At 60.6% G+C, this 9,920-nt stretch overlaps 1 protein-coding gene across 1 annotated transcript; it reads left to right on the top strand.

Moving 5' to 3' along the window:
- Positions 1–2: 2 nt before the first annotated feature.
- Positions 3–9,781, top strand: LOC121665382 (uridine-cytidine kinase-like 1; the record flags this gene model as incomplete). Its single annotated transcript, XM_042029483.1, has 14 exons — positions 3–75; positions 314–420; positions 644–814; positions 1,258–1,329; positions 1,576–1,765; positions 1,861–1,922; positions 2,206–2,222; positions 2,959–3,057; positions 7,863–7,956; positions 8,071–8,133; positions 8,226–8,348; positions 8,423–8,530; positions 8,608–8,764; positions 8,900–9,781. Coding segments are annotated over 14 exons (1,410 nt in total), but the record flags the coding sequence as incomplete, so codon positions are not given.
- Positions 9,782–9,920: the final 139 nt, after the last annotated feature.

Genomic DNA, 9,920 nt, shown 5'->3' on the forward strand with positions numbered 1-9,920 from the left:
GGACCATCTACACGGCCGGGCGGCCGCCTTGGTACAGCGAGACCGGCGCGCCCGTGGACGAGGCCTTTGTCATCGGTGAGCGGTGGGACGGGGCCGGGGAGGGGAGGGGATGGAGCCAGGCCAGAAAGGGGATGGAACCGAGACCGGGTCGGGGAGGGGATGGAGGCCGGACCGGGGCCAGGATCGGGCTGCAGTCGGAAGTCGTGGAACCAGGGCCCGAGCGACGGCCCAGGAGGGGCTGGGACCGGGCTGGAGCCGGATCCGGGGCCGTGACGGATCCGGGGCCGGGGCGGTGCCCCGCCGCTCCCCGCAGGCCTGTGCGGCGGCAGCGCCTCAGGCAAGACCACGGTGGCGACGCGGATCATCGAGGCGCTGGACGTGCCCTGGGTCGTGCTGCTCTCCATGGACTCCTTCTACAAGGTGCGGGACGGGGGTACGGGGGTCCGGTACAGCGCTGAGCGGTGCCAATACTCGCGGTTCCAAGGCGCGGCAGAGCGGCGCTGATGCTCGGGGCTGCAGGGATCCGGTGCGGCACTGAGCGGTGCTGGTGCCTGTGGATGCCAGGATCCGGCGCAGTGCTGAGTCGTGCTGGTGCCCCGGTCCGGGCATCCGGCATGGCGCTGAGCAGTGCCGGTGCCTGCAGGTGCTGGATGAGGGGCAGCAGGCGCTGGCAGCCCGCAGCGACTACAACTTCGACCACCCCGATGCCTTTGACTTCGAGCTGCTCGTCAGTGTCCTGCGCAAGCTCAAGAAGGGCAAGAGCGTGAAGGTGCCGGTGTATGACTTCACCACGCACAGCCGGCGCCGCGAGTGGGTGGGTGCCGCAGGGGTCGGGCTGGGCCTGGGTGGCAGAGTAGTGGGAAAGGGGAGCACCTCTGGGGTCTGCAGGGCCTGGAAGGCTAAAGGGAAGGGGCGGCTGGGGGTCATCAGGAGTGGGGGACATCAGGATTCTGGGGAGACTGTGGGTGGATCTGCAAACAGGCCTGCACAGATATGAGGAAAGGGCTCAGTGTGAAGGGGTGCCGGGGGCTGGCACTGGGGAGAGGATCTGTAGCAAGGTTCAGGGTCTGTCCTGGGCTGGAGCATCATGCACAGGGATGAACTAGGGCTCCAAGACATTGGGTGCTGCGGAACAGTTATGGGAGCCCCAACACAGTGGTGAGAGCCCAGGGGCGTCAGGGCACTGTCTGTGTCAGTGTTGGTGCTGCCGTGGCACATGAGAGAAACAGGACAAGCCCAGCTCTTGTCTGCCTGCAGAAAACAGTGTATGGGGCCAATGTCATCGTGTTCGAAGGGATCCTGGCCTTTGCCAACAAGGAGCTGCTCAAGGTATCGCTGCCTCAGGTGGCCGCTGGCCCGGGAGGGGATGTGCTGCAGCAGGACAGGCACTGGCCTGTGTGCCACTGCAGCAGTGGGGGCTGCGGAGGGAGAGGTCATCCCACTTGCTGCCAGAGCACTACGTGTCAGAGGCCTCAGGGGAGGTGATGCTGGGTGCCATCGCTGCGTGGTAGAGGGGAGTAACACAGGTATGATGAGAGCTGCATAGGGGGGTGCTCACCCCTCCCAGTTTTCCAGCTTCTGGACATGAAAGTGTTCGTGGACACGGACTCTGACATCCGGCTGGTGCGGCGGCTGCAGCGTGACATCATGGAGCGCGGGCGTGATGTGGCAGGGGTCATCAAGCAGTACAACAAGTTTGTGAAGCCAGCCTTTGAGCAGTACATTGAGCCCACCGTGCAGGTTGCTGACATCGTGGTGCCCAGGGGTGAGGCCAGAGCTGACCCCAGCGCTGGGAGCGGGTGTTCTGGGGCAGGGGTGGGTCAGCCTCCGCCCCACCCGGCTCCTCTGCTCCACTCTCAGGTGGGGAAAACTTCGTGGCGCTGGACCTCATTGTGCAGCATGTGCACAGCCAGCTGGAGAAGGTGAGCCAGGGGTGAGGAGGAGAAGGGTCCTGCACGCAGAGAGCAGGATGTGGCTGCACACAGACCTGTGCTCCTGGAGCACCTGGGGGGAGTCTTGACATCGCCCCTCTGTTCTCAGAAGGCCCCGGCATGGTGCTTGGGGGAGCAGATCTGTGAGGCGGGCACTGGGGTGGAGGGTGGGGAGCCACCTGGGTTGTTTTGGTGGCTGTGCTGGCCTGTGAGTGACTGACAGGGTGTCCTTCCTGTTCCCCTGTGCTGCGCTGATGACCTCTCTACCATCCAGCGGGAGATTACAGTCAGGTATGTGGGACCCACCACTGCAGAGGAGCCAGTTCTGGGTTGGGGTGGGGGGCTGCTGGCATCCACTGGATTCCAAGTCTTGCTGCCTCTCTGTCCCTGCTGGCAGAGCTTCGCTGACGTGCCTAAGTGTAGCTTCTGCTCCCCGGTGCTGCAGAGGCTGTTGTCAGCTTCCTGGGGCCTGTCTGGCTGCAGCTGTGGGCTCTGCGTGACACATCCTACACTGTAGCTGATGCATGTGGCCAGGTCCCTGTCCTGGTCCCATCCCTGTCTGGAGCAGGGCTTCTGCCTCAGCTGCTGGGTTGTCCTGGGCTGTTGGCTTCAGCAGGAAAAGTGCCATGTGTGGTCCATGTTCCTGGCAGTTCATGTCCCATCTGAGCAGGACAGCCCTCATCCTTTGCACAGTGTGCAGCCCGATCCTGGGGTGCATGGCAGTGTCCTGCCCTGCAAAGCTGCTGGTCCTGGTGCTGGCCAAGGCTGGTGCTGCAGAGGCTGCAGCAGCAGGATGTGTGGTCCAGGAGGTTCGCTCCAGTCTTTTTGGGTAGTCCAGCTTTGGGATCTCATACCTGGCATCAGACTTGGGGCCTTCTTCAGGATCCAGGCAGGAAGGCCAAGCACGATGCCCACCTTGCACGGGGGTTCTCCTGGAGCCTTCCTTTGGCAGGGTCATGTCCTTCCAAGGGCCCTATGTTGTGGCTCTGCGTGTGCTGCACAGCTCTGACCCCCTTCCTCACTGCAGGGCAGCCCTGGCCTCCGCCCACCAAGGACAGCCACTGCCAAAGACGCTGAGTGTCCTGGAGAGCACGCCGCAGGTGCGGGGCATGCACACCATCATCAGGTACATCCCTGCCCCCAGGCCTGTTCTCTAGGCTGTTTGGTGGGGTCACACCACAAGGCCTGGGGTGAGTTCTTCCCCTTTGCCCCTGGGACCTCAGTTGTGGGTGTTGGCCTGGAGCAGAATAGCTGAATGGAGCTGGCCCTGGTCCCACAGGCACTTCTCTGGTGACCAGATCTCTGCACATCTACTTTGGGTGATTCCTGAGCCAAGGGCAGGCTTTTCCTACAATGGGAGGGGACTGGTTGGCTCTTTCCTCACTGGAGCACAGGTGGAGCAGCTGGTGGCATGGAGCAAGGTACCCCTTGCTCCTCTCCCAGGACACTTGCATTTAGAGCCACCTTAGAGAAGGAACCTGGGCAGGTGTTTCTATGACTTCACCACTCTTGATCTTTTCATTGCCCTCTGATGCTCCTTTTCTCCAGATGACTGTAGCATTAGTTAGAGGAGGGTCAAGGGCTTCAGGACTACTGAGAGGTTCCTTGTTTTTGTGGCTGTAGACTCTGTCAGCTGCCACATGTGTTTCTGCACAGCAGAGAGGGGATGTTGAGCTCAATCAGGTCCTCCTGTGCCTGCTCATTCTGTGGCTGCTATGGCACCTGTATGTTGGTTTGGAAAGTGTAACCTTCTGTCCTTATCAGAGACCTGGAGAGGATCGAGTGCACTTTCAGTAGGTTTGCAGATGACACCAAGTTGGGTGGGATGAAGGCTCTGCAGAGGGATTGGGACAGGCTGGATCGATGTGCTGAGACCAGCGGTGTGAGGGTCAACATGGCCAAGTGCCAGGTCCTGCCCTTGGGTCACAACAACCCCATGAAGTGCTCTAGGCTGGGACAGAGGGGCTGGAAAGCTGGAAGGGCCCTGGGGGTGTTGGTTGACAGTGGCTCAACATGAGCCCAGGTGGGCAAGAGGCCAATGGCACCTGGGCTGTCCCAGCTGGGCACTACTGGGGCACCTCCAGTCTTGGGGCAATTCTGGGCCCCTCCTGACAAGAGAGACATTGAGAGGCTGGAGCATGTCCTGGGAAAAGATCGGAGCTGGGGAAGGGCCTGGAGTCCCAGGAGCAGCTGATGGAGGTGGGGGGGGGGGCTTAGCCTGGGGAAAAGGAGGCTTGGGGGGACCTTCTCGGTCTCTATAGCTTCCTGACAGGAGGATGCAGCCAGGTGAGGGTCAGGCTCTGCTCCCATGGAATAAGGGACAAGAGGAAACTGCCTCAGGCTGCTCCAGAGATTTAGGTTGGATATTGGGAACAATTTCTTCATGGAAAGGTTTGTCCAGCCTCCTCACAGCTGCTCCAGGTAGTGATGGAGTCTCCATCCCTGGTGGAATTTAGAAACCACATGGATGTGGCATTTGGGTAGGTGGGCTAGAGGTGGCCTTGGCAGTGCTGGGGGAGCAGCTGGACTTGATCGCAAAGGGCTTTTCCAACCCAACAGTTTATGATCTTCTGATACTCATGACCACATGCAGGCTGGGCACCTCCTTTCCTTCTCCTGACTCCTTCCTCCTGTGGCAGCACAGGCTCAGAGACAGGTCACAGCAGTAGAACAGGTGATGTGGCAGCTCAGGTGACCCTCTGCCAGTGCCCATGTCCCTCCCCCAGGCTGTGGCTCCACCTTTGTACCACAAGTGCCTGATGACCTTAATCCTCTGAGGCTTAGGCTGTGCTGAGCTGCCCTGGGAGTGGGTCGGGCTTTGCCTGGGGCTGCAGGGCTGCAGCACTATTGGCCTCACGTGGCTGTGGCTGTCCTGATGCCACGTGGGAGCAGGGCCAGGGGTGGCAGGGAGGCAGCTGAGCCCATTCCAGATGGTATATAAGAAATGCCACTTTTCTGAGGAGCATTGACTTGGCCTGTCAGCTACCCCCTCAAATCCTGCTGGGGCAGTGCCTTTCCTGAACCTCTGAGCTGAGGAGCTCCCCTGGGTGTGTGTGTTAGGGGACGGCGAGGCAGCATGCGTTTCTGATGAGACTTGGCAGCACTTGTTGGCTTCTGTGTCACTTGAGCATGACGTGGGGCTGTTGCTGGTCACCACATATGACCCTCTGCTCCCGAGGTGCTGCTTTTGCCTGGTGCCCTTCTCTTGGGCTCTTAGAGACCTGGTGAGGATCAAACACACCTTTTGCCACATTTCCTGCACCTCCATGTGCAAGGTTACTGCATCTTGGCAGATCTGTCTCTTGTCTTTATTAATTGAATCACACAGTGGTTTGGGTGGGAGGGACCTTTAGAGGCTACCTAGTTCAGTCCCTGACATCGGCAGGGAACCTTCCACTGAACCAGGTTTCAGCTGCCGCGGTGCCACTGGCCCTACACACAGCAGCAGTGCTCATGGAGTGCTGCTGCTCCCACCAGCACAGCCTTTCCAAGCACCTTGACACGTCAAACCCTGTGCCTGCATCACCGCAGAGCTGTGAGCCAGGATTCTTCTCCCTCCTTTTCCTGTCCGGTCTTTCCCAGTGCAGTTCTCTAGGATGCAGATGGTCAATCCTGGCATGCCAGCCAGCACCATTCCCTGTTGTTCCACAACAGAGGCTCCTCATGCTCCACCCCTCTGTCTGCTGGGAGGGTGTTGGTGGCAGCAGATGAGCATCGTCATGGCAGATCCAGGCTGGCATCCGGGGGAAGCGCTTTCTAGAGCAATTTTCTGCTGTCGTGGAGAGACAGAAACTGAAAATGAGTCCCACACTGGAATAGCTGCACAGTTTGAGTCATGAGGCTGAGAAGAGATGGAGTATGAAGGATGCAGTGTCAGGATGAGGGGGAAAGGTATCCCATTGCCAGAGGGCATGTTGCATGAGATACTGGGAAGAAGTTCTGTGAGGGTGGTGAGGCTCTGCCACAGGTTGCCCAGGGAAGCTGGCTGCCCCAAGGTCAGGTTGGACAGGGTCTGGAGGAATGTGGTCTAATGGAAAGTGCCTCTGCCCGTGGCAGGGGGTGGGACAAGATGACCTTTAAGGTCCATCCCAACACAAACCATTCTGGGATTCTGTAACCCATTCATGCCCAGATTCATGCCTGGCTGTACCAGCTGGCTCCAGTTCATGTGCAGAGCTGATGCCATGATCTGGCCCCAGGTAGATGCTCTTGGTCCCTCTGTCATCTGAGCATGCCAAGGAAAGCTGAGGTCCTCGGGAGAGCCAGCTGTGGTGCTGCCATGCCCAGCTGCAGGCTCCCAGTGTGCTGCAGTGTGCTGAGGTTCATCTGCCTCCTCTGTGGATAGGAGCAGCGTGTTTCCTCAGGCTTCACCCAGGCAGTGACGCCGTGGGGTGAGGGGACTGCTATGGGGACAGCGATGGCCCCTTTGGCAGTGCTCTGCCAGCTGAGGAGGTGGGATGGCAGCACTGATGGAGTGATCTTGGTACCCTGCTGCTGCCAAGCATGTCTGGGCTGTCCTCCCTTGCACAGCCCTTCCCCCTGCACTGCTTGCGTCCCGGGCAAGGAGAAGCTTCAAGGTTGTTTGTGTCTGTGCACTTGGGGCCAGGGGTGCTCCCCCATCCCCAGAGAAACCTGCCTCTGTGGGAGCAGTGTGGGGCCCGTCCCACCCAGCCAGGGGCCAGCACAGCTGCTGTGGGTCTCAGTGGGGGCAGCTGGCTGGGACAGGACAGGCTGCCGTGGAGGCAGGGAGGCTGCTGGGCTTTTGCTGTTCCCAAGCTGCTGTGGGTGGATGTGGGGGTGCAGTCCACCTGTGCGTGCATGCTGACAGCCCACACTGGGAGCCGTAGGCAGGGTGCCTGTTCCTTCCAGACCAGAACTGATTTTCTGCCTTCCCTGGTGGTGCTGGCTGTGCCCAGGGATTTGGGATGTCCATATGCCGTGGTCACTGCAGGTGCTCAGCTATGAGCGACCCTGGAATGGCTGCAGGAACACACAGGGACAGCAGTGACTGTTCATCCTCCTCCGAGTGCCTCATTGGGGCTGTCTGTCATCCAGCAAGGTGTAAGAAATGGCAGATGATGTCTTAAAATACAGAGTAAAAATATTCAATATCCTTCTGCCTCTTCAGGAGTGTTGCCAGCTCCACCTCTTCCATCTGGGAACAAGGAGTGTCTGTGGGACGTCTTTGTCCTCATGTTCCCCACGAGGCTGGTGGCCAGGGGTGCTCCCAGTACGAAAAGCTGTCCACTTCCCCTCTGCCATGGGGTTAATGCCCTGCATGCAGGGCTGGCTTTACCCCTCCTGGGGATGGGGAGAGGTTTCCTGGGAATTGCAGCCCCATGATAGCTTTGTTCTGGTTTGTGTTAGTTTTACTTCTAGCTGCCTTCAGTACATCAGAGCTGTGAAAAGGGCACTATGGGTATTTCAGAGTCACCTGGTTCTTGGCAGTGCTTTATCTGACTTGGTACGTAGAGGGGAGAGCTGGGGACATGTTCAACTTTTTTCTGTCACCCAGCATGCTCAGCCATGGTACACTATGTCCCCTTCCACAGCGGGGTCCTAGTCCATCCTGGCTCTGCTCCTGTTCCCCCCCTGGGCTCCCCAGCACTCACCCACTGCTCCTGAGTTTGTGCTGCTCCAGGACTGATGGTCCTGCCTGACCTGTTCCTACTCCCCATTCTCTCCCAGCTCTCTGATGTCTGTAGCTGGTTTTGCATCTCCCTCCTGGGGTAGCTAGGCCCCTCTCTTGCCTCTGTGGTCCTGTCTAAGACTACAGCTGAGGTCTTAGTGAGCCCCAAAATGCTGGTGATCACTGACTGTGTCACTCCAAGAGTGCTCTGGTTCCCACAGACTGGGACTGCTCGCCATGCTGGTTGTCTGCAGGGGATGGCAGGGGCTCTGTTCCCGCCTCACATGTGTCATCCCTTCCAGGAACAAGGACACGACCAGGGATGAATTTATCTTCTACTCCAAGCGCCTGATGCGGCTGCTGATTGAACATGCCTTGTCATTCCTGCCGCTGAAGGTGAGTGACCGCTCTTGGGTGCAGCCACAACCCCGTCCCCATCTTCCCTGCTGGGTGCCCCCAGTCACATGGGGTCTGGCTCCCCCCACACTTGCTGTGCTCCCCTTTCTGCAGTCGGTCACTGTGGAGACGCCCCAGGGCACGATGTACGAGGGGAAGCGGTTCCACAGGCAGCGGGTGAGACACGATCCCTGCTCCCCATGAGTGCACAGCTACTGGGGTTGGCACGCATTAGGAGCACCCAGCACGTGTCCCTGCCCTTCTCCCAGATCACCGGCGTCTCCATCCTGCGAGCAGGCGAGACCATGGAGCAGGCCCTGACCGCTGTCTGCAAGGACATCCGCCTGGGCAAGATTCTCATCCAGACCAACCTGGACACAGGGGAGCCTGAGGTGAGTCCTGCTGCAGCCTGGCACACAGCCATGCACCACTGGCCGGTCACCAACCACCCTCCTTCCCTCCCCAGCTCCACTACCTGCGTCTGCCCAAGGAGATCAGCGAGGACTACGTCATCCTTATGGACAGCACCGTGTCCACGGGGGCCGCGGCCATGATGGCTGTGCGCGTCCTGCTGGTGAGGGGCCGGGTAGGCAGGTGGGGGCATGGGGCCCTCTGGGCCCAGCTGGACGCTCATACCCCCATGTTCCACAGGACCACGATGTGCAGGAGGACAGGATCTTCCTGCTGTCGCTGCTGATGGCGGAAATGGGGGTGCACTCTGTGGCCTATGCCTTTCCCCGCGTCCACATCATCACCACTGCTGTGGACAAGCGGGTCAACGAGGAGTTCCACATCATCCCGGGCATTGGTGAGGGGGACCAGGGCATGCTGTACCTCGTGGCCAGGGTCAGCAACCCTAGGGGTAACCTTGTGGCCACACTGAAGGGACTCTGATGGGGCTGGTGCTGGTGCTGACCCTTCACTTTGTCCCTTTCTCTGCCAGGTAACTTTGGAGACAGATACTTCGGCACCGATGGCCCCTCGGCCTGGTGTGAGAGCGACAGCATAGACTGCTGAGCTGGCTGGCCACAGGACCACAGGCCAGGCCTGCTGCAGGGCTGACCCCTATCCCTGCCCCCAGGAGAGGCCCTGAGCTGCCAGCCATGCCCACCTGCCAGCCCTTGGCTTTCTGGACCTGCACAAGCCCCTGCTGCTGGTCTTCCTCTGCCCCAAAGGACCAATCCTCCCCAGTGAGGAGGAGAGAGGGATGGCCTCTCCTGTGGCCCACGGAGAGGGGACATTTAGGGACATTCCTTGCTCCCAGAGCCGTGCCTCAGAAGGGAGTGGTGGTCTCCCTGCGGCTGTGCCTGAGGGGGTGCTCACCCTCTACCCAGGGGAGGAGGGGGATGGGGTCCAGTCCAGGCGTGCTCCATGCCTGGAATCCGTATTTATTTGTATTTATTGTGGGCAGCCCCCGGCTCCAGCGGGACCCTCCGACATCAGGGACTGGATCTCATGGATCTGCTGTGTCCCCACCAATCCACACTCCATCCGTGGTCCCAGGAGCTGGGCGGTTGGCACCCGGCTGCTTTCCCGGTGCTGTCCCATCCTCGGTGCGCAGAGCGGTGCCGGTGACCGGGGGATGGCGAGGTGTCCGCGGTGCTGCCCTTGTTGCTCAGGTTCTTTTTCAAAGGGCAGCGGCAGCCTTGCCCCCACCCCCTCCCCCACGGGCGGCAGCAGGAGGTTCCGGGGGCGGGGGTCCGCCCCCCACCCCGCGCTGTCCCGGGGCCCGGCCGTGCCGTCACCACCCCGGGCTGTCCCGGGGTCAGGCCGTGCCGTCACCACCCCCTCGCCGCCGTTTTGTACCAATAAAGGAGCAGCGCGATTCCTGTGTGCCGCCTCGTGCTGCCGCCGGGTCGAGGTCGGGGTCGGGGCGTTCCCGGGGCCGGGCCGGTGGCGCCGGGCGCTGTCCCCGCACCGGGTCGTGGGCGGCGCCTGCGCAGAGCGGCGGCGGCGCGGGCGGA

The sequence above is a fragment of the Corvus kubaryi genome, unplaced genomic scaffold (genome assembly GCF_017639235.1).
Source record: "Corvus kubaryi isolate FWS band 111438036 unplaced genomic scaffold, C.kubaryi_AGA036_p1.0 37323, whole genome shotgun sequence".
NCBI lineage: Eukaryota > Metazoa > Chordata > Aves > Passeriformes > Corvidae > Corvus > Corvus kubaryi.